General features: G+C 39.1%; 3 protein-coding genes and 1 long non-coding RNA gene across 4 annotated transcripts in view; 2 read left to right on the forward strand and 2 right to left on the reverse strand.

The window, feature by feature from the left end:
- Window positions 1-7,720, reverse strand: part of LOC132989524 (104 kDa microneme/rhoptry antigen-like) — a 56,429-nt gene extending 48,709 nt beyond the window's left edge. The window contains exon 1 of the mRNA XM_061057214.1: window positions 7,624-7,720. Within this exon, the coding sequence (XP_060913197.1) occupies window positions 7,624-7,673 (50 nt within the window). The 5' untranslated portion in view covers window positions 7,674-7,720. The remainder of the gene's footprint in view (window positions 1-7,623) is intronic.
- Window positions 1-25,174, reverse strand: part of LOC132990158 (uncharacterized) — a 411,085-nt gene that overhangs the window by 15,594 nt on the left and 370,317 nt on the right. The window lies entirely within an intron of this gene.
- LOC132990378 (uncharacterized) lies at window positions 1,449-2,357 on the forward strand. Its single transcript, XR_009676057.1, has 2 exons — window positions 1,449-1,631; window positions 1,881-2,357. It is a non-coding gene; the product is annotated as an uncharacterized LOC132990378 (long non-coding RNA).
- Window positions 18,801-24,622, forward strand: tnnc2.1 (troponin C2, fast skeletal type, tandem duplicate 1). The gene is made up of 6 exons (XM_061058342.1): window positions 18,801-18,920; window positions 20,871-20,925; window positions 21,079-21,222; window positions 21,336-21,450; window positions 23,308-23,444; window positions 24,160-24,622. The coding sequence occupies exons 1-6, from the start codon at window positions 18,918-18,920 to the stop codon at window positions 24,189-24,191; spliced, it is 486 nt and encodes a 161-aa protein (XP_060914325.1). The 5' UTR covers window positions 18,801-18,917; the 3' UTR covers window positions 24,192-24,622.

Here is a 25,174-nt window from a genome sequence, read left to right on the forward strand (position 1 = left end):
GTGTGGATGGTCCATGTGCATAAGTAGCTGTTACTCATAGATAACAGTACAAAATACTAGCTCTGCCAGTGCATAGTATGATAGATAAATGAAGAATTATTATAAAAAAAGCAGTCAAGTGTGCAAAATACAGTTTGATATATATATGCAGCTCAGGCTAAAGATTAAAAGTTTAAATGTCTTCTGTCCTGACTTAAACGGGAGTCATTATAAAGTGCAATTGCAGTAGGTAAAAAAGTATTTTTAAGGATTTCAGGGAACATTCAAGAGAAACTTTCAGGAAGAAGGGGGTGTTGAACAACAGCCCGATCAGAGGTGAGTGCTAGCCACAAACAGAGCACCTCACCATAGCTCTGCTTCCCTTGCCCTCTTTCTAAGATCTTTCTTCAGACTTTTCTCTGTGTCTTGTTGCATTTGGTTTTGGGGAGCCATTAGGGGCCATGTGGTTGGGTAGCATAAGTGCAGCACTACATGGAGCTTGAGCCTGTGTTTGTTAAAGTTTGGGCTGTTTGGGCTGTAACGGTCATGTGATAGGGTAGGTAAGATATATAATTTTTACATGTGGGTGTGGGGGGTGAGAGCTGGGACGCTGGAGCTCACTGTCTGGCTTTCCAGAGGTGTCATGGGATGAAAAAAGGTGAAGGGAGGTTCTCAATTGACAACCCCCGGAGATGTCTTGGCTCTTAATGACCATCAGTCTACTTGGTTGAATTGTGGGGCAAGGAGTGGCCATGCGAAAGAATAGGCAGTATTGGGGTTGTCACCACCTGGAGCTCACCTCAATAGAGCCTGGGTCTGTTGAAGGTGGCAAGGCTCTTTTGGTAGCTGTAGCAACTAAGGGCCAGAGGATTATGTAATTTATCAGTAGGGCATGGGGGCATAACTGGGATTAGGGGTGTCTTCACTGAGCACCTTTCATTAAGGCAAAAGTACTTTGTGTTTATTACAAATTAAGGTTCACAATTGAGTTACAATGCAGGCTTCAATACAGATGTCAAAATGCATTCACATTGTTAAACTACGGGGGGAAACAGAAGCAAGCGTTCGGCGAAGAGTGCAACGACTTACATCAAGGAAACACGCAGCAACTTTCAAAGTTCCCGAGAAAATGCAAACGACTAAAACAAATGTCATGACTAAAACGGCTGCAAATGAAAAAAACATTCTGCAACAAGCAGAACCAACTGCATTAACATAAAATGCAAATACGCAAATACTGCAACTCCAGCCTTTTCAACAGAAGTGCTTCAGGCCTGTAGGGGCACTGTGTTGGATAGTTAATTATTGTTGGGAAAGAGTCAGGGAGACCAGGCGCTGGTCCTGTAAATTTGCATTTGTTTTTGAATTTGTAGTGTTTCTGAATTAGCTGTACATTTTTGTGAAAGCAATTTGTTTAAAGGCTTTATATGCGATTTTTTGATCCAGTAGATGTCGCCGTTGAGCACCAGCATGAAATCAAAACTAACGGCTGTTTGGCCACACCTCCTCCATGCTGTAGCCTCCCTCTCTACTCCAGCAACACACCTCCAAGTCCAACCCCCCTCAACTCGCGTTCGCAAGGAGTCAAGCTCCAGCGGTGGATAACATTTCCCTTGTAAAAGCTTTCTTACGGAAAAATGTCAAGTGACGAGGTAAGTAAGTAATGTCATTGTTAAAGCGTTATTTTTTATAACCCGAAGATATGCACCTGTGTTAGGAGCTATTTTTTGTATTCTACTCCGGAGTAGGCGAATGTAATTTGTAGCTTGCAGTTTGCACTGCTACTGCTAGTTAGCCATCTTTTACCATTAGAATAATTTTGGTGATTGTAAAATGCTAGAAACAGCAATGAATGAGTGTTTCCACTTGAATCCCTCTGAATGTTTGCCATTTCTTTACAGTCGGATGTCGGTATGGCTGCTGAAGCAGGCTGCAGCGACTAGCTACCATCGACAAGGGGCCGGTCGAGTGTCCGAGGCCATTGCTTCAGCCGTTTGGCATCATTCGCCCTTTACTGCCTTGATGCAGGTGTTTTGCGGGTCCACAGGAACTTCAGGGAGGACATCAATCTACTTGGCAGGGCAAGGGAGTCAGCGCAAAACAACCGGGAGTACCGCTTTGCTGCATACAGAAGCTTTATATGTTGGAAACCGGTTGGTAATTCCCAGCTGCTGTGTGTGGAGGATTACAAGTGGCCTGATCCCTATGCTCAGTATACTGGATATATTCCTGGCCACTAGCAAAACTTCTTTTACATGTGGCTACATGCACATTTGGGGCATCAAATGCCAACACCAACTTGTTTGAAGTGCTTTGTATTCCGTTAGAATTATTTAATGTTGCATTTCTTTTAATAAATCTAATTTTGTGATGTAAAAGGTCTGATCAGTTGCATATCCTCATCATGATCTGTGAAAACCACATACACATTTTCTAGTAGGAAGTAAAAGGTTTCCTCTTCTATGCATTGGCTAGTGAAAACACACAAGTAAGCCACAGTGTTCTTGCTTATAATTACATGACAGTGAGCTGTTAATATTTACAAAGCAGAAGCATGTATGCATATTTTTGACATGTCTACACAGACAAGTATAGTCATTACAGCATGTGACTATCATACTGTAATTGAGTTCGATTTTTGGGGGGACAAAGATTAAAGACACTTGAAGCAGTCTTCTAAAAATAAAAGATCATCATTTACAGATACAGACTAAATAAGCCAACAAATTTACAGAAAAAAAACAATTAAAAAGCTGTTGATAAGTATTTATTTATTGAAATAATGCTCTGAACATTTAGACAAAAAATGCAAAACGTGTTCGTACATCTTGAAAAGAAAAAATAGACCATGCTGATGTTATTGAACTTATCAGCCTGTGATAAAACAGCACCATTGGTGCAAAATGGATATTTGTTTGACAAAGTCCATAAAGTCAAGGTGCGTTTGAAGTGACTGGTTCAAGGGTCGTAGCAAAAGGCACTTTTGTTTTGATGCGGGACGCTGTTCCCTAGTCAGGGGCATCCCTGCTCCTGAACAGAGCCTCCTCGACACAATCCTGGCCTGCAGGACCCTTTTCAAATCTGAAAGAAATAACAGCACACATGAATTCAATTATCCTTACAAACAGTAAGTTTGATCTCCCCAGCCAAAACATTGTTTTCATGCATCTGTATTGTAGAGAATCTCAGTAGCTACATGTAAAGTATTTATCACATGATGACAGCAACAACAAAAGCATTTCGAAACTTAGCCTCATGTGATTTCTGCATAATGAGTGCCAAGCTGACCCACCGTAGTTTAGCTGAGAGCATGCCAACAGACAGCCTGAGCTTGGACGTTACTATACAAGATTTCTAACTACTGTATCTGCTACATCATAGCTGGAGTATATTTTCGTAATAATACCCAACTGTTCATAACCGCTCATATGCAACTCGTTAGCTTTGCATCTACTTAGGCTTGGCCTATTCAGATGTTGCCAAACGCTTCGAAGCCAGTTCTGTTGTACTATAAAGCAGCAAATGAGAATAACTACATTGATCAAACAAACAATCGATGGCGTTTAAATATCTAGAAAGAATGCATGTTTTAGCTCGAGCCTGTGGCCGGCATTGTTGTGCTAGCAGGCTAATGTTAGCATATTGTAGGTAGGTCGTAGCTTTACATTGCACATTACACGGAAAGACCGTGCTTTTAAACACTTACGTACCATTCAAATAAGCAGAGCGTATGATTTTTTTTTTTCTCTAGTCAGTGACTAAAAAATAGAAACGTTTATGCCTGGACCACTGGAATCTATCGGGGTACTTACGCATCCAGGAGAAGCAACGCCAGCTCAGAGTCGTGTTCGAGCCCCTTCGTTGAGTGTAGGACTCTCCATCGTGGAAAAACCAGCCCAATGTTGATTCGAGTTCTACTCCGGTCTTTGTCTGCTGCTGTTCTAGCAAAAGACCGTTATTTTTTAGGTGGGGGACCAGCCGGTGGAAGGTCTTCTGTCGTACGCTTCGCACTGGAGTCCGCCATTTGTAACACTTCTTCCCTCGGGGTAGGGGCGGTCTGCAGCTGCGCTTTTATACACAAGGGGCGGGCCTAAAGAAGGGGGCGGCCGGGCCGGCTACATAAACATTGCTTCTATATCAACAAAGCCAGTGGGACTGGAGCTTCTCACTCACTGGAAAAAGTCATGACTCAGAGAGTTATATACAACGGACATACTTTATTTCTGATACATTTAAGTGTGAAAAATCGCATATAAAGCCTTTAAGCTTCTTTAAGCGCTTGCACCTGTTGGCCCCCGTACTAAACCATAACACTCTTAACTCAACCCAGTCTCATGTCAAAATGTGTAATACCTACGTTGGTCCACAGCGCAAAACGTAGTAGTTTCACAATAAGGGCTCTAAAATTGTGACATGTCTACGTTTCCTTTTGTCTATTCTTTTGTATAGGCATATCTCAGGTCACGTGACTGCCCAGTTTTCCCCTGGCGAAAAAACATGGCGGACATCCCTTCTATTTTCGGCGGAAAATGCAAAAGGCTTAAGTGTCGTTTTGATAATCTTTCTGGCGACAAATGTACATTGTATCTTCATAATCTTCGTTCGGTTTATGTTTATGATCTTTAGTTTGTTCGTTTCTACGAAGATTCTTTCAGGTCTCGCTAGAAAAACGTTGGACTGTTACGTTTTCTACCGTTGCTATGGTGATAGCTATGGACGCTATCAACAACGAACTGGAAGGAAGTGGACGTTCGGTCCGCGGCTCTTAAAACGGGTTACATCAGACCCTAGACATCAAACTAAGCTCCTATGCAATAAATAATGATTTCTGTTACATTTTTATGGATGTCTTTCATTACAACCAAATTTAATAAAACGATTGGAACAGATCGATGCATATTAGCAACATTATAAACTATAACATTTAACAATACATAAAGACAATACTGTACAGTTTGTGTGATTTATATGATTTCATAATTTTATTTAACAAAATAATCCTGACAGATTAGATTAATACCAGAAAATGTAATCAATAAAATAAACGTCCGGGGATAAGAACTACAAACGGGCGCATGACACTGACATCAAATAATGACATATTGATAATCCTCACTTGTGAGCGACCTCTTTATTAGATCTTTCAGGGGGTATTTACTGATGTTTTTTAAGGTTGGTTGCAAAAACACATCTTAAATCTGTATTAACCAAAGATCCCATTCCAGGAATCTAAGCAAAAACCCATTAAAAAATCCCATAATGCTATGGTCTGCCAGTGTGCTGCTAACATGCGCAATCGTGCAGTCACGCCCACTGTCGGTTTAATGGCCGAGGGTGCACCCCCCCGTAGACTCAAATTTTAAATCCCTTTTTCATACACTTTTGACCTAGAACCCCAAAATGTTTCAACTTCCCAGGTCTCTTCTAAGAGATTTTGTGAGCCCACAAGTCACTTAAGGCCCCACTCTCAATTTGCCAAACCTTTCACAATTGAAACACTTTTATCAAAAAAAAGTGTGAAAATGTTCCAAAAGACAGAGGGTAATTCTCCACTATATGCTGTATGCTTTGTGAACAAGACTGATGTTAAAAACTCCTTTTAAAGGTGCTTAAAAGAGCTAATTTGACCATTTGAGGCCTAGCAGAGACATGAAGCCTTTTGACCTGTTCAACCCTGTTGCTCTTTGGCTCTCATAACAAGCACATGGGATGTTTCAAAGATATGAAAGATATTAAACTGAATATTAAAACAATGAATGATGACAAATTAGATTAACTCTTCTATAAGGAAAGAAGGATAAAAAAAAAAGTACTAGGATGAATTAATATGGACAAGAGCATAAGAGATTTTTACTTTTAGCCATAATTCTAAACCAAGCACTTAAGGCTGTCCTCCAAGCATATAGTTCCCCAGATTTTATGATATACTTACACCAAAACAAACAAACAAACAAACAAAATAAAAAAAAAATAAAAAACATTTTATGTACTGGGCTTTGAAAGAGCTCTATGAAAGTATGACTGCAAGACCCCTTGTCTATGAAATGAGAATATTTCAGAGCTGAACGACATACATCGTTGGAAAGGTCTCATCCTGGAGAGTAACATATGTGAAGATGAGGTTTCAACATGACCCCTGTTTTGAAATAATGCCCTTTGAACCTTGACCCAAGGGCATGTGTGAAGGCTTATACCTCAGCAACAAAAGGGGCTACAGATATGGGAATAACTGTTTTAGAGAGGTCTTGGAAATATCTGATAACAGAAATGTGTTAACCATCCAATTAAACTCCCCTGTGTACCCTCAATTAAATATATATTACTTCTTAGGTAAGGGAAACACTGAGATTTGTCTAAAAGACTACAATTCCTCAGAGTCAAGTCATACAGCTTGATACTGAATGGCGCCATAATTGTAGTCTTTTCCGTTTCCAAAAAAAGGTTGTAACTAGGATTATAAAAGGCTTACAAAAGATATATTCACTCAATATGTCACGGATCTTGTGTGGCTGAAGTATTTATTGCATAGTTCATATATGATCTATGTTAAAATAAAGTACATATATCAGTTAATTTCCGATATTTTGACTGTTATTCTAGAAACAGGAATTTTGGTAGTTATGTCTGGCTTTGTGCACAGAGGGAAAATAATTAGGGTTGTAAAAGATGTATATCTACCCACTATATCAAATATTTACTAAAGCCAAATGGGTTTTGTAAAATAATCTAGACTATATATATTGTAAAAAAGTGGTCAAATCAAACCTGTTTTAAAAGATAGTACTAATCTGTCAGGATTATTTTGTTAAATAAAATCATATAAATCACACAAACTGTACAGTATTGTCTTTATGTATTGTTAAATGTTATAGTTTATAATGTTGCTAATATGCATCGATCTGTTCCAATCGTTTTATTAAATTTGGTTGTAATGAAAGACATCCATAAAAATGTAACAGAAATCATTATTTATTGCATAGGAGCTTAGTTTGATGTCTCTGATGTAACCGGTTTTAAGAGCCGCGGACCGAACGTCCACTTCCTTCCAGTTCGTTGTTGATAGCGTCCATAGCTATCACCATAGCAACGGTAGAAAACGTAACAGTCCAACGTTTTTCTAGCGAGACCTGAAAGAATCTTCGTAGAAACGAACAAACTAAAGATCATAAACATAAACTGAACGAAGATTATGAAGATACAATGTACATTTGTCGCCAGAAAGATTATCAAAACGACACTTAAGCCTCAAACTATCTTAAAATATTGCATTTTCTACCGAAAATAGAAGGGATGTCCGCCATGTTTTTTGGTGAGGTAAAAAAGGTATGCCTATACAAAAGAATAGACAAAAGGAAACGTAGGCATGTCACAATTTTAGAGCCCTTATTGTGAAACTACTACGTTTTGAGCTGTGGACCAACGTAGGTATTACACATTTTGACATGAGACTGGGTTGCTTAACTTCCTTTACATTGTGTTGCTTCATGATTGCATTTGAAATTTTGTCTTCTCATGATCTCTTAATCTTTTTGAAAGAAACAATCAACAATAGCATTGCTGCTAGTACACAGGAACCGAAAGAAAAAAAAAAAGAATCAATACCGGTACATATAATGCAACTGTAAAAAAATAATATTCACTTACTTGTCTCTTGACGCTGCCTCAGCCTGCTCCTCAAGCTGCTCCTCAAACATGTTGATTTTAGAAACAGCTTGATGTGTTTTCTGTTTGTCAGTAAGTTTATATATTTGCCATATTGACTCATTTCAAAGTCTGTAAAACCAGAAAGTTAAACAAAGTGAATAAACTAAGTTTCACTTCATATAGACACTGGGCAAATAGACGTTAGAGGAACGTTTCAGTTCCTCTAACATTTATGGGAAACATCTGATCAAAGTCTTTTCCCCAGTTATTGTAGGAGGAAGAAGCCAGTAGTTAATAATTCATAGCTGAAATATATGGACCTTGGCCCTGATGTGTAAAAATCAAAATAGGCAAGATGGTAAGCAAGGCGTAGCAAACAGATAAAAAAATAATAATAAAACCTGAATCAACTTTCAGGCAAAAATATAGAAAATATCTCAATAACATATTGAAAGGGTTTTTTTATTCTTACCAGTAAGAGGAATCACATCGATAATGCAGTGTTGTTTGAAACTAACAAAAAGATGTCCTCCCTCATGCAGGCTTGCTTCTAACTATCCTTGATATATAAATGCGACAGGCGGGGATTATGACAATATCCTGGTTCCTGATTTGATGTACAATTTGTCTTTGTTTTTTTAGAGCCTGTTGGAAGCCTCAATCCACACTTATTCCCCACCTGCTCATTATCATTTTGTGCAATCATTGTTACTAGTGACATTTTAGATCTAAGTAGTTTACTAGTACAACATGTGAGTCTCACTAGTTTACTAGTAAGAAAAACAATGCTAGTGCAACTAGTGGACCTTTGTTCTCTTACTAGTTAACTAGTAAACATTTTGAGCCTCACTAGTGAACTAAGACTCATAAAGCCAGCTCAAGTATAACTAGTGGACTTTTATGCTCTTACAAGTTAACTTCCTAACTGTTAAACTAGTATGGTCCATATATGCCTTTCTAGTTTACTAGATATTTTGCACCTTACGAGTTAAAAAATAAACATTTAAGACTCACTAGTTTACTAGTAGACTAGTGGTAATATTGTACATGTCAGAGTGTTTGCTGTCAACTAGTTTATTAGTAAATCTTTCTGCATTCTACTAGTAAACTAGTGCAGTCAGAGACCTCACTAGTACAGGAAACTGAGCTTTGATATCAAGGCTATCTAATAAGTGTTCAATTGGCTTTCCATAGACTTCACTCCGCCCTGGTCTATTTTCGACAGATCCCCCAATACTATCCAGCTGTAAGCACGCGCCAAGCTGGACAGTATAGAACCCTGACAGGAAGTTAAACAAGGAAACGCACAGTGTGTCAACAATTTCAAAATTAAACACAATATATATATATATATATATAATATATGAACTCACAATCGTATTTTCCCTCACTTTATCAACTTGAGGTCAAAACAGGCACCAAATGAACAATTTTAAAATGAACAAATGTAATATATCACAATTTTAAATTGTTTTATCTTAGTAATTAGTTTTTTTCCCAAGGCATCTTGTAGTTGCTTGCAACCCCCCTTGTGGTCTGGACCCCCACTTAGGGAACCACTGGCCTGTCATGTAATCATGTTTGTCTGTGATACTTACTTTGTCTTTATACAATGTTTTAATTTGCCTCTGCCAGTGAAGCACTTTGGTCAGCTTGTGCTGTTTTTAACCAATTTAAAAGTAATAAAAGTAAAAAATAAAAATAAAAATTATGTTGCTGATTGGTGATGATTCTGTCAGGGATTAATTATCCGTACTTTGTAAATACATGCACTCTTCACAGTTTGCATTGTATTGTCTAAAGTATTTAAAAGAAAGCATTGATCAGTTTAGATTCTGTCCAAGTTTTTTTGTTAAACTACAGACCACCTGAAGAGCAAACTAACTGGACAGTTTCACAGCCAGGCTGCTGACAGCACTAAGCTTGTTAGAGATTTAAACCCTGTGAAATATGATGGTATGTGATAGTTTACTGATCATGTCATGACTCTGAAGCTAGAGAGGAGTTAAAGGATTAAGAGTGATTGATGACCAGGGATTTTAAAGTGGAAGACTTAACTTTAGTATGACTTGTTTTATCTTGTAATTCAACAGTTTATTTCAGATAATCATTAGGTTAAACCTAAACTAACCAGGCAGGGAAAGAGGAATGCACAAGGGCTTTTTGTTATTGATGTTTAAGAGATCATACAGATATAAGTTCACACTTTCAGTGGTTACTTTCTGTTTGAGTAAATGGATAGAGTTTTCAAAAATGTTTGCTATACTGTAGGTCAACCATGTTTCTGTAAAGACATGTGACATGATCCTCATGTCTGTATGAGACACAATCCAATGTATGAGTACAATAAGGTGGATGTGATAAGGCTCAGGTAAGACGTGCCAGTAGCTTCAGATATAGAGGATTTTAAAAGAACCAGTAGGCCGCATGTATTGTTTTCTTAGATCGAGAGAGGGAGGAAAATGACAGTTAACAATTAGCTATGTCCTACTTTTAAAAATATATTTCAAAGGCCAGAGAACAGCCGGTCTATGTGCAGACTCTTAAAGAGCTAGCATTTAGCATTAACCCTGCACCAGAATTGTTCCTCATTCAGATTAGATATTTAGTACAACTATATAACTGGAAAACACTTGAATAATTAATTGATTTTCCATCCAAACTAAAAAAATGTACCATCCTGATATTCCTTCGAAATTCAGGCCATCTCTGGGTGAACTGCACAGATATTCATTATATTGTTGTGCTCCTTTTTCCCCGCTCTTTGCGATGTAGAGCAGCTCGGAATAGACAGTTTCTTCTACCTGACTGGATTTTCTGAAACCCGGGACACTTTTTTTGTAACTGCTTAATGTGCAAGCATGCTTCTCTATTTCCCAGGTGTGCTTAAAAAAAGTTTAAATGTTGAACTCTCAAAGGAAAGATCTCCTCAATCATCAATAAGGCAGTCATCAGCAATCCCCCTTATAGGTACAAATGGGAATTCTACACACACATACACTTGGTTATTAGCTGCCACAATGATTCATGCAGTCCTGATGCATGGTCATCTCCCTCCAGACGCTGACTGTTGAACCCTCCAGTTGCCGTTGAGTTCTCCCTCCGAGAGGTCACATCCTACAGTCATCTCTTTTTAACCTCTGTTAGTCCAGACCATCTCTCTCCACCACTGACCTTCAGCCTTTGCTCTCAAATGTCCCCATTCCAGTTGCTGTAACATCTCGTTTGCTTAAGTGCTGTAGTAGTGGCATACAGTTTGTAATACTTTTTCTTTACAATTATTTCTACTTTAGCCACCATTATTTTTCTGCCTCAACATTTCATAGGAAAAATCAATGTTATTTGCTTCATACATAGAAAAAAAGGTAATTACTAAGAACTTGTTATTGTTTCGATGATTATATAAACCTTTATGCATAAATAGTAGTGTTGCAAAAGCCTAATTTCTCTGGCTGGCACCCTTATTTTGGGGGTCATTAACTCAAAAGTTTGGAACCCCTGAGCTAAGATACCAGTTACTGTACACTGAGGAAGCCTCAATACGCTTCAATTTTTTTTAAGGCATAATGACAGCGAAGCTTACGTTGCAGCACTGTTGTGGAATTGCTCTCTGAAAAGGGCTAATATATGCTGGTAAAGGGTGTTGGAGTGAGGGATCACATCCTGTAGAACACATTTGTTGGGATCAAGTTGCCAACCTTTTGATTGAGAATTGACCCACTCTTCTACCGAGCCACATCCCCAAAAACAATATCGTGCCCCTATTTTCCTCAGTTTCAAGGAGGACTATTAAACTCTCTTTGTAACCTTATCAGTTATTTTACAAGAAAGCAAATGTAAGCAAATGAGTGGATCGAGGAACTTGCTTTCCATTATAGAAAACATAAAAACCTTTAAACTTCTCCGGTCCTGCATGTAAGAAATAGATTAAAAAATATATTCTCAATAACCATTCTTTCTAAATGAGCCTCTAGAAGAAATATAATTTGTATTCCATTGACCTGGTACTTCAGTTTTCTGTCATCGTTTCTGTCTTTCCTCCTTATTTCAAATGAAGTCATTCGTCTCGTTTCCTATAAACCACTTTCAATCACCCCTGGCATTTTCCTTTCCTTCTTCTTATCAGCTGGAGCCAAATATTTAGTCTGGATATCCAGATTCCCAGCCAAGCACCTTCTCATAGCTAATCTCTAATAACCCTTAACATCTGGAAACCACTTAGCTGCAGTACATAAGGAGGGGGAGATTGGGAGAGGAAAGGGGCGTCATTCTTTCTTTCTATAACAATTGTCATCTCTCTGTTGTACAATTTTCCAATCTATGTCCCTTCTCCTCCTTCTCTCAATTACTATCCCCCCTGTTAAACCCAACCTGTATGTTACCAGCCAAACTATAAGACCAATAATGAAATCTAGAGTTCACAAGTGACCTCAATTGTCCTGAATTGGTCGATGAAAAGAAAGCCTAAAACACAAACTCTTACCTCATGGTTACACATATTCTGTATTTCCTGTCTCTGGTCACATAGGGTTAGGTTACAGGTGGGTGTGTCAAGGATAACAAATGCACACCCTGAAGGGATGTTTCCACCTAAAATATTTGAACAAGTATGTGCAATGTCACCTATCATTTCTTTTCTGATATTAATCTCTTGAAATAAACATACTTTGTGACTCCACAAACTCTTCCCGTAACATTAAAGCACTGATCAAATCGGGATGCAATAGGTATAGTTGGATGGTTATCACTATTCTTTCAAAATCCGCTTCTGCCGTGCATCACCAGTTAATTCATCTAGAAAGAAAGAAAGATTTCTATCAAAGACTGAACCATCACGATACCGTACCAATTTACTCCTCAAAGTAGACAAGAACTCCTCACCAAATCACAAGCTAACAGAATGGAAAAGTTCAATTCATTCATAATACACTAAAAATGAATAGGCTTCATCAAAGGTAGAAATCTTTCCACTACCACATGCAGAATGTTTTGTTTAATTTGCTTAAAGTTTGTGAATTCTCTTTCATTCTGAGGAAGGAGGGGATTTGGGGTAACATATAAAGGAATGACGGTGTAAACAGAGGCGCTGCTTGTCAACAGGCAAGGCAGGCCACTGCTTGGGGCCCCAGGCCAATAGGGGGCCCCTGAGGGTTGACAAACTTTGAACCAAAGCAGAGGCTCAAAATGTGCAAATTTTGCAATGACAGTAGGAAACCTTGCAAGGGAGCCCCATCTGACAGCACTCCCTGTTGTTTTCCTGCTAAGCGCTGCATGCATTATTCCTCTAACCAAAGTCTGTCAATGAAAGTCGCTGAAGGAAAATTGATAGGAATAGGCACTACCAGAACATAATGGTGATGAACACTGGTACGAGGAACCCCCAATGAATTGTTGTCTTGTGCCCGGACAGACTCTAGAATCGCCCCTGGGTGTAAATGATAACGGGTTTGATGTTTAGCTACTTTATCCATCCACAATTTTTCTCCAACTATTTGTGCCGAAGTGTCTCTTCTCATGTTACTATAAAGGATCACTGTTTGGTTCACCTGACTGTTGTGAATGAACTCTTTACCCTCTGCATGGGTCAGGCCTCAGATGTATGGCCCTGTTTTGTCTGACCTTTTGACCTTCAGTGTGAGGTCATGGCCATCAGAAGCAGCAGCAGAGGAACACCAGGGTGCTTTCAAGCCGCTTCAAAGCGTCATGGCCATTCCACTCTGTCGGGCTGTTTCTTTTTTCATTCATTAGTCTACTCTGAAGGCTGGTCTGGGAACCTAAAGGTCACCTCGAGGGTCACTATCCAAATAAGGAAAAGTATATTTTTACTTTTTATTAGTTAATAAGGAGGAAGTTCAGTCAGACACTCTGTAAATACTGCTAAATGCTGCTTTTTTTCTCATTCAATTGTGTCTGCTGCTCTCTGCTGGCCCCAAAGTGGAAACACTATTTTTTGAATGTGAAACCATTGTGATTTTATTTACTATAATGTCATCAACACATACGTTTTATTTAGTCAAAGCAAAAGATCTAATAGCTTTGCTTTGTTAATGTTTTGAAAAACAGATAACAAAGTTGAATTTATCTAGATATTTACAGGAGTGCATATGTGAGGGCAAGAGAGAGAGAGAGAGAGAGAGAGAGAGAGAGAGAAGATACCAAACAAAGAAAAACGACTGGGACACAAAAAATGTTAATATCTGTTAGTGCACAATTTATTAACAGTTACCACACTATACCACATCTTATATTATTATGACAAAGGTTGTATCACAACAAGACTTCTATGTTTAGTAAACTATAAGATTTAAGTGTTTAATGTCTTTATTGAATTACATATAATACATGCCAAATCCAGACCAAAACATGCAGAAATTAACCACTTACTCTTTCAAGCCACTGGATGGCGCCAAATCATTGTAACTTTATCTAAAAAAATGATTTGCCTGACATATCCTTAAGTGCCACTTGACGGCACCAAAAAGCCACTCAAACATCCTACTACCTGCAGGATGGTAATTCATACTTTCTGTATCGTGTCTTTTTACAAAAAAAATGTGTTTACTCTCCAGGCAAACAAGTTGCCTCACACTGAGAAATACTTATTTTTCCTGCCAGTTTGATGTAACTGTTGTTTTTGTTTCTCAACAATCTGCATCTCTCTCATTTTCTAAGACTTTGGAAGCACTTCAGTGAATCACCTGCCGCTATTTGTTCTGGATTAGGCACGGCGACATGACACAAATAGTTTTGTGAAAACAGTTTTCTAATCATTAACCAGTAAAAACTCAGTTCATTGATATACTACAAGTTGTGAGACCCATTTCTGAGATCAGGAAAAAAAAAATTGTACAAAAAATGCAAGTCTTCCGAGGAAGGCTTATCTTTAGTCATGCACAAAACCATAAGATATCTCACTTGAAGTTTACCACAAGCTCTTGGGAGACAGAAAACATACGAAGAGAAAGTAATCCAGGCAAATGAGACTAGAATTAAACTTTTTGGGGGCTCTGGAACACAAAATAATATTGCAGTAACTCAACACCGCACATCATCTCCATCAGTGCACCATCAGAGCAGTGAAACATGGTGACAACATCCTGCTGTTTGGGTTCTATTCATCAGCAGGTACCCAGAAACCTGTCAGCATTAAAGGCATAACGTATGGAGCAAAATTGATTGAAAATATATAACTATTTATTCCAAGGGAAAATAAATTGCATTTAAGTGTAGTTTTCAAAATTCTAAAAATGATTAAATAACCATATGCTAGGGGAGAAGCACAATCATTTATTAGGACATTTATAAGAACTGCCTAAAATGTAATCAACACAATAACAAAATTATCTTCATATCATAAATAGATCACTTAATATTAAAGTGTTTCAAGTGGGATACTGTAACAGCAGAGAGGAAGTAATCTCAGTAAGGGTTCACACTCTAAGATGTACCGGTACTTAACCTGGAATTTGGATTTATAAGACATTTAATTATATGAAGAATTAAATATAATTACATTTTCTGCAGTATGCTACACTGCATTGGGTGAAAAGGACATAAAGGAGTGGCATGGGGTGTCAGAGAGGGGCACAGGGACAGAGGGAGAGCAGTGATGGCATACCTCCAGCCTTATATAGGGACTGTTTGTCTGGAGGGCTCAGTTGCTCCCCTAGGGAATGTCCAGGAATAGAAAGAGGCATTAGTAAAGAAGGTGTAAAAAACAAGAAGAAGAGAGTGAAACAAATTATATTTTTAAAAAAGTGTAAGCAGTTTCATGTTCATCCTTCTTCTGAAAACCAAATCATCTCACTCTTCCACAACTTTCTCTTTCCCCTACGTGTAGAAGGAGGTTCTTCTGTCAGATCCTTGAGGTGGGCAGAGCATCAGCTGCTGCTGTCAGTCAAGACACCAAACAGGCACTCAAGGAAGTTGGTGACATAAGTTGGACGGCATGAAAGCTGAACTCACACTGTGGCCCGCGGGAGACGGCCGGGTAGAGGACTGGGAGGGGTGAGAGCAGGTTAAGATGGAAAGGGGAGATGTCGGGGATCAAGACAAGAAGAATAGCACGCGGGTGATGAAAGGAGGAGTTTTGTCCAATGGGAGAAAAGCGGTGGAGAAATCGTGATGAGTGTGATGGCTAGACAAGAGAAAGGGAGAAAGGAGATGGTACAGATAGCATGTACCAACAGCTGTTTGGCACGCAATCATGCCGCATTAAATAAAATGCCTGGGCCGTAGTGGTGGTGGTGTTGCACGCCCCATGTACCGAGGCTGTAGTCCTCGTAGCAGTGACCGTGGGTTTGAATCCAACCTTGGCCCATTGCTAAATGTCACCCCCAACTCTCTCTTTTCAACATTTCCTGTCTCTCTTCAGCTGTACTATCCTTGAAGGCAAAAAAAAAGGAAAAGCCTCTTATCATCTTTTTTACATATTATTCTTGATCTGAACAGGACATTTTTAACTTTACATGTTATATTTAGTTGATATTACAGCTGCTTCATTATCTCAATAAGGCTTGATTCTAGGATATGTTGTCGAACTAAAGTTATTTTTTTTATCTGCAATAGAACTGAATGAGAGGGAGACTGCTATCTGAGATTACTGTATTTTTTTAACATGATAAAATGATTTGAGTCCCAGCAAAGCTTTTAACAACCCTAAAAGAAGAAGTACTGTGGGCGTTTGAGTCTAATGCTAATACCAGCATGCTAACATGTTTCGGTATCCATGCAGTTCCTGTTTTCCAACAAAAAAAACATCCTTTCCAAGTTTGAGTGTTATGAGAAGAGAAAACTTGGACTGGAAAGAAAACTGTTTATATTCTGTTTCCCTCCTTTTAAAAATGAACATAAATGGCTATTCAGGTGGTGTGTGATGGAAAATGATATCCAAATTAAAACATTTTAATGTCATCCAAAATAATCATCTTTAGAAAAAAATTAATGGTAGTTTTATTTTGTGCCTAAATCACACCGAAGCATTGTCAATCATATGACTGACTTGTTTTTCTAACAGTGATTTGTGATAGCTTTGGACATACTTACACTGTCATCCTGACATCAGATCAGAAAGGCCTTGTAAGTGTCACTTTAAAAGTGTGTGAACAAACTATGTATTTGGTTGTATAATTTAGATGCACTCCATTTGTTGTTTCCATAGACTATTAATGGACGGAGCCTGAGTGTCATCACCCATCTGTTACTGCAGGGGGCTTTGGAGTGTTCATCGATGGTGGTCGCCATGCTGGTAATCCTGTCTCAGCCTAACTTTCAGTCAACCTAACGACGGGCTGAGAGCTGGAGCTGAGGCGGGTTTTAAGCCTCTTGACAAACTATTACATTTTGGCCACCTGTCAATCAGGTCAGCCACGCGCCTTATTGTTAATAATACTCATCCTTCATAAAATCAAAACAGATGAGTTATCAAAAAATGCCCTGTACAGTGTGTTATAATTGAGACATTAGCTAATCAGACCTTGTTTTGTTTTTGTACCAGGCTGTAAACATGTAAAAACAAGCTTTTTTAAATGGGGTGTGTGTGACGTCCGGTGCTTCTGCAGCCAGCCTCATGCGGACACTCAACTAACTGAATGACTTTGCATGGCTTCCTTTTTCAAACACGGAGGTTGCAACTTGGTTGTATAATTTCCTATATATATGTTTAAGGGGAAAACAATTCTCCAATAGCTAGGTGTTTGTTCTGCCCTCTGATTCTGCCTTTCCACTGTTAACAGGAGGGCATGGTCAAGCCCAAGCCACCCAAGCCCTTCCAGAATGAGGAGTGATCAAACACAGCTCACTTGCATTTAAAGCTAGAGACGCAGAAACCTCCTGTTCTATATATATAGAATATAGAAATAATCTATCTGGTTGCTGATGGTCTCCTTTGCTTATGTCATATACAAGCTTTAGTGTTCATTCCAGTCAGTTTTACAGCCAGCAAAAAAAATCTACAACAAAGCTTTAAAGGGCGCCGAAAAGAAAAGTATTGAACAAACAAATTAAAGTTGATTTTCAAAAACAAAAAACAGCCTTTGGCGAATTATTCTAAGTAAGCCAAATGACTAAGCCTGCTATATCGGCCTTGGTTTCAAAACTGGTCTCGAGACTTCATTTTGAAGTTCTTGTCTCGGAATCGACAGAATTTCAACTCGGTCTTGTCTCGGTCTCAGGCTGGGCGGAGTCAGGATTTTAAATCAAGACAGGTCAAGTGCACCACTGATAGACTGTATTTTGATATCATTACTGTGAGTAGAAGGAAATGCCCCTTCTAAAAGAAGAAATAACTTCAATTCCTTCAGAATTACATTTTTGTCCCTCGGTTATGGCCACAACCTTGCCAGTGTTACGGTCTAAGTGAGTGACATGCCCACTGCAAGTTGAGGATTTTTCTGTGATATTTATGGTCTTGGTCTTGGCTCAGTCTCGCACTGCCTTGGTCTTGGTCTTGGTCTTGATCTGGTCTTGAGCCCTAAATGTCTTGGAGCACTCCAGTCTTATATGTCTTGGTCTCCAATTTATCAATTAAGATTTAATGAGATCCTACATCATGTTTAACTTATGAACCATAAGTTACAGCTTCACTTTGGCTCTTTATTATAAAGGCTGACTTACCTATTATTGGTTACCAATTTGTAGCTATATGGGTGTTTTGTTTGTTTTCTTGTTGAGGGAAGTGAGAAAGTGGTTAAAGATGGGACACAGCTGTGTCAGATCACCAGTGTATTCGCACACCTCTTAAGTTACAGATGTCATAAGTGCAAGGGCAAGTCAGCTGCAGTGAGGACATGGAGACAGGCAGATAGATGGCTAATCGACACTGTGAATCTGTGCATGCAGGGAGGTGCTAATCGGTGTGTGTGAGTTCTAGTATGAGATGTGTGTGAGCATGCATGCACTCTGGTTCTTGTCCAGTACGTGAAATCAAGTGTCCATCTGCACTGAAATGCCTTGTTGATCCTCTGCCAAAATAACCTCCAGCCATGTGTTTTCTTTTTTTTTTTTTTTTTGGACAAATGTCACTGAGCTTGTCTGTTCTCTAAATATGGGTGAATAGACAGTGTGCCAAACAAGGGGATGTCCATCAGGACATTGTGAGAGGGCACACACTAAAGTTGGCTTTGATTGGCTGCCTCTTGTCCAATCCTCATCATTTTCAGTAAAAGCCAGGCAGGATGAGAGGGTACATATGGGGGAGCACAGACGCAGTGCTACCTGGACTTTATAGCAGGGACTTTATTTCTTAGACGTTTGTCATTTCTTCTGGTGTCTGTCGTTCAGCACAGCCGGCCAACATGGTAAGAAACTGAAAACAGAGACGGAGGTTTAAGGGAAACAACATCTTCAGAAAACGAGTTTTGATTTTATCTTTGAGGATTTGCTTTTGTTTTATCGTGAGGATAAAAACCAGAAGATGGATTCATTATTATTTGAAGGATAAACTAACTCCTTCTGCTCAGCCGAGGTCACCCAGCAAGTTCTCATCTGTAGCACAGCTGGATTATCAGATGGACTCTTTAAAGTAGTGTTTCATCTCTTGGAAACATTTTTTTTTTTGTTGTGAAAACTTGGGAAAATCTATACTATTTTTCCTTTTTGATTTCTGCTAACTACCGATTATAACTCTTCTTTGCTGTTTGTTAACAGCCTGGAAAGCTTTCACGTTGCCTTTGTGCTCCATCACTTTGTAACTTTAAACTTAATAACATTGATATTAAGATTGAAGGGAGCGACACTAAAGATAGAAAGCACACAGCTGAGTAAAGTGAGACCACATTCTGCCTTTCCTGAATGTCCTAAGTTTGGAAATTAACCTTGAGAAAATCCCTTTCAAATCCTCTCCCAAGTCTCACCTTAAAAATAGCTCTGAAGTGAACTAATGAGTGGAACGAATGGAAGAGCTTCCATACGTCACCATATTGGCATTGTTTGGTCCGGCTGCCTTACATATCATGGAACAGGGGGTCTATATGATAATGATATGGGAATATTATTGGCTTCAAGTGCTCTGTCATTGTGCTCTGCTAACCTCTTGTTGGAGAGAGCCTATTGGTGTTTGTTGTTTCAAACAGAAATATGAAAACTCAGATTAGATTGAACTTTATCCCAAAGGAAACATGATACAAAAAGGGAAAGTTGCATCATTAAGGAAAAGTATGTGTTGGATTGTCGTTGTGTTATCATCTGTCAAAATGTCTACATAGAGATGCTAACTAGAAAGGAAAACATTGTTGGATCAGATTGGAACAGCATTTATGTGAAGTCCAAAGCTTTAAAAACTCCTGTTTTTGTGCTAATAAAAAGTTGTACATGTGGGGAAAACCTGCTTTTGGTGTGCTCCCCTTCATGAGCTGCCATTTCCACGAGAGCCAAATCGATTTATCGGCCCGCCGATAATATATTAGCATATCTAGAGACTATCGATATCGGCTAATTTTAACGCAGAGATGCACTGATATTACTAGATTTATTCATCAGTTAAATAGCATTTAATTTGAGTATCATTGAGTTACACTAGCAGTTCTCTTACTGGCTGTCACCAGCAGAGGGCGCTATATGGATCACAACAAGCATTGTCACTCTCCAGAGCGAACCATCTTGTCTTCATTATATATCTTTTCCACAAGTGTTTGCTAACTGCATTAGAGGGATCAAGGCAAAACTGTTATATTTCTATATCTATCTATACCGATCAAAGATAGATCTAAGAAAGATATCGGCCAATGTATCTGAATTGGATTATTCCCTTCCTAATAATGATATCGGTATCGGCCCCAAAATTTCATATCGGTCGGAGCCTAATTTCCACTTAAGATAAAGACTCTTGTTTTACCAGTCATCAGGGTATTTTCCGGTCTTTGGCTGTCTCTTCATTAATGAAAGTTCTGGTTTGGCTTTGGGTTTCTGTTTTGGTTTTGTCTGGCTCTGTGGAGAAACTGAGCTTGAGTATGAGTATTGAGTAACTCGAGCATACGAGTGAAGGAGAGGCAGTTTATGAGATGCTTGTGTGTTAGTGTGTCAGTAGTAGCCGAATGTGTTTGTGTGTGATGGTGTGAATGTTAAAAATGCTATTCACACTTTGAACTGTTGTCATCATCACTGGTCAAATCCTGTTCTGTTAATGTGGCCATCACTTAAACCTTAAGTGACATTATTTTGTGGTTGAAGGTGAATATATCTGGAAATAGTAACCTTTCTTTTTGTCAACCTCCGTCCTCTAAACCTTTTTCTTTTTCACCTCTTTAAAGCCCACTGACGCACAAAGCGATGCCCGCTCCTTCCTGACTGAGGAGATGATTGCAGGTCAGTTTCCTCCACTGTTTTTCATCACGACCTCCTGCAGTTTGTAATAAAACAAATTGAATCTGTCATTTGGGCTTCAGAAGCAGCTGAAAATGGTAAAATGCAAAAGAGTTCTCGTACTGAAGATTTGTTCTCATTTAAACGTTTCCCTAGAGTTCAAAGCCGCCTTCGACATGTTTGACACAGACGGCGGCGGTGACATCAGCACCAAGGAGTTGGGTCAAGTGATGAGGATGCTGGGTCAGAACCCGTCAAGAGAGGAGTTGGATGCCATCATTGAGGAGGTGGATGAGGATGGTGAGATCATTATGAAACAAGACAAAAGATGTTAAATCATTAAAGGCTGTTTGATGAAGTCAAGATAGTTTTTTAGGAGTTTCACTTCTCACTTTTACTCCTCCCCTCCTCAGGCAGCGGTACTATCGACTTTGAGGAGTTCTTGGTCATGATGGTGCAGCAGCTAAAGGAGGACCAGGCTGGAAAGAGCGAAGAAGAGCTTTCGGAGTGTTTCCGCATTTTTGACAAGTATGTTCGTACAAAACTGCCAGAGAGACAAATACAAACGCCACTGTTCAGATTTTAATGCTGCACTGGACTTTAATGCTAGGCCTGTGTTTATGTCCATTAACCAATCTTTATTTAGCAATATCTGATACTAAATCCAGTCTTTGCATTTGATACTTGTTCACATTTATGTGATTAATTTGTTGGAGCGAGTAATTCTTCTGCTTGAACCTGAACAGTTTTAGCCACTAGGAGGCAGCAGATTCAAAAGAAAATTGACCCTCAATACTCCCACACGCTCACAACTCACTCCCAGTTAAATGAAGCACCCTCATTCAGAAGCCAGCTAAAAATAAGTGTGAGCTAGGGGACAAGCTTCCCTCCCTGCAGAGAGAACAATACTTATTCCTTTTTGTAGCCATGGTTTCACATCACAGCTCTAATAATAGAATACTTACAGTAGTGGCAGACTCACTGTGACACTCAACAGCAGGCCCAGCTTTGACAAAGAAACCTCCTCCATCCGCTTTTTGTTTTGGTGTTTAAAGCAGTTTTTTCTTTGCGCAAGTCCCTGTAAAAAAACACTTTATTATTAAATGAACACACCTACTCTTTTGTCAACAAAGGATGGGGATATTATCCTGTAACTTTTGAGTTGTTAACATCTCTAGAAAAATGATAAATGCCCATGGTAGTTTGAGGACTTTACATTTGTGTGGATTAGTTGGTCAGTACTTTATCTGCCATTACAAACACGATATAGCATTGCACATAATCAGTGGCATTTAGTGAGGCACTTGAGCTTGCAAAGAAGACTGGAAATGGTTTGAGAAAATCCTGTCCGTCTGCTATTTGGGGTTCCTCAGGTAGTGTGAATTGGACTTTAAGACTTTTGAAATAATGCAATGAGGGTGCTGAGTGTGATAATTAGCCAAAATACTCAAGTCGTTTGCCAGTCAGCTGAAATGAACAATAAAGCTCTCTTTTGCTAAAAGCTGCAGATTTAATTGATTATTCCTTGTAACGGCTTTTCACTTTCAATATGATACATCGTGTTACACATTTTCAAAGATGTTATTTGGGGTATTTGTATGCCTTTATTGTGGAGGATAGGACAGAGCAGGAAATCGAATGAGAGCATGGGGAAGGTATGTGGCAAAATGCTGAGAGTCGGAGTTGAACCTGGGCCACTCTATGACTGAAGCCCTTTGGACATGGGGTGAACAATTATAACCACTAGGCTATCCAGCACCCACATTGTGATCATTTTAAGACTTTAAAAAACAAATATAACCACTTCAATCACTGCTCATAGCAACATATCTAACTCAGGAACTTGGAGGGGAAAAAAATTGCTAAAGGAGAGTAAATATGTTACTACATTCACTAATTGGCGCTTTTTCTCTTGGATGACCTAACCTGAGAAGTGTTTGTCCAAATATTTACCATGGCATCTTTTCCAATGTGATGCATGATAAGATAAGATAAGATAATCCTTTATTGATCCCCAGTGGGGAAATGCAAGTGCTGCAGCAGTAAAAGACAACAGGAAGAATATGCATATGAGTATTAATAAAATTAGAATATAGGAGTAAATAAAAATAAAGATAAAGGTACTACGTATTTACAACCATTATAAGCAAGATGTATGTCAGTGATTAAGAAGACACTTGTTTGCCTGAAACTGTTCATCAGTACTATTCTTATTTAGAATTAAACTTTACCAGTAAATCGTGTAGGCTAAAAGATGTAAATTGTCCAATAATGACACAAATCTTAAGTACAGAAATGCTAAAGGAAAGATATTGGTCATTTAGAAACTCTGACACCGTGACAGAATTTTTACACAGTGAATATAATGAAGCCTTCAATTCACAGGAACGGAGATGGTTTCGTTGACCGGGAGGAGTTTGGAGATATTCTTCATCTCACTGGAGAACCGGTGGTAGAGGAAGATATTGATGAGATGTTCGGGGAAGCAGACAACAACAAAGACGGAAAGATTGATTTTGACGGTAAGAAAAGGCGACACACAGTTCAAGAGGAGATTCTGAAAACTGTGGGCTATGCAGAGGTTCCAAAATGTGTTTTATATTATCAGGGGGAGATAAAATAAAAACATGTATGAACAGAAAAAGGAGGAAATATTTAAATTATTGAGTGTTTTTTTTAATTACAGAGTTGCTGAAGTAAAAAAAATAATATCGTCTCAGCTGCCTTAAAACTCTCTTGGCCAGTTCATTGTGTGAAAGCTATCTTGATCTCAATGCATAAATAACCTGGTTATATAAAGGTCAAATAAATAAAATAGTAGTTATCATTTCAAATTAAACTGACAACAAAAGAAGTACACAAGACAAGCCAGTGATGTTTTTCAGCACAATTATGGCCTGCCACGGTTATAAAAGTTAAACAAGAACGGAGAAACGTGACAAAGAGGTCTCGAAACTGGACTTTAAATTTGCCTGCTTTAAATAAAAAAAAACAAGGATGTTCTGCACTCCTTTTTTATAAGTTAGTGAATACAATGTTGTTCGGTTGCCTGTTATTAGAGGGTTTGTGGGTGTGTTGGGTTTAACTCCATTAATAACTAAAAAAAACACCAGTTTCCTATCAAAATATGGACTTGAAGAAGACGAAAGGATGACAGTCACAGCATGTACACTTGGACATGATGGCTTGGTCGGTTGGTTGATTAATCGACTGTTACTCATCTCTTCTTTTTTCCAGAGTTTCTGAAGATGATGGAGAACGTCCAGTAATGACACCACCTCTACATTCCCTAATGAACCGTCTTCAGAGAGAATCCTCTCAATGCAAGCCTAAGATGCTATAAAAGCCCTGTACAAACAACCTGTGATGCAGCTACTGACACGTCAAAAAAGATACAAATATAGAAATAGTTTCACCCCCCCAACACTGCCCCCTTCTCATATGAAACCCTGAAGGGTGGGGATATCTATAAATATCCGTTCAAACCTTTTAAGACGAAGGCACTTTCCCCAGACCGCCTCCTTGAGCTAAGCAGCCAGCTGTCCTCTTGGCAGCTGCTGTTTCTCCAGAAATGCAACACCACCTATAGCTCTTACCCACACCTTCCTCTCCCTAGACCGACCCCTCCTCTAAAGAACTTGATATCTTTTACACCTTGTTCTGTGCTTTACAAATAAATCCGCTTTCTCCTGTATCTTGACCTGTCTTATCTCGTCTGATTTTTCGTTGCTTCGGCTCATCTTTTGGTGGCCTTCTGTGGGACTTTTGGATTACCACTTTCACACTGACATATAAGAAACAAAATCCTCCCTGACACACAAACAAACACATGTCTGACCTCCCTGTCCCAAGCCAGCTAGCCTCCATGTTGAACTAGATAGCACTATTTACCAACCTCCCTATTTCATTTAATCCTAGAAAACTGCAGTATGCAAGGAAATGATCAGATATCCAGTTCAAAATGATCTCTTCCAATTGTCTCTCTCCTTCTAAGTACTGATCACTGATCTTCTTCAGTCGTCTCCCAGCACAGGAATCAATTCCCCCAAGCATGAGAGGCAAAGCCATGCAGCCGGTCGGTATAAGAGGCTTGAGGCAGTTGCAAAGCAGTTGAGTTAAATCAGTCTTTGGGTATATAGCCTGCAAGCCCCCTACAACTTCTCAAAAAGCCTCATCCCTCCCCTCTCTCCAGGGCTGCTCCCTTCCTCAGCATCCTATCCTCCTCTCCTGCCTCTTCTGTCTCTCCCATCGG

Source organism: Labrus mixtus, chromosome 15, assembly GCF_963584025.1.
Source record: "Labrus mixtus chromosome 15, fLabMix1.1, whole genome shotgun sequence".
In the NCBI taxonomy this organism is placed as follows: Eukaryota; Metazoa; Chordata; class Actinopteri; order Labriformes; family Labridae; genus Labrus; species Labrus mixtus.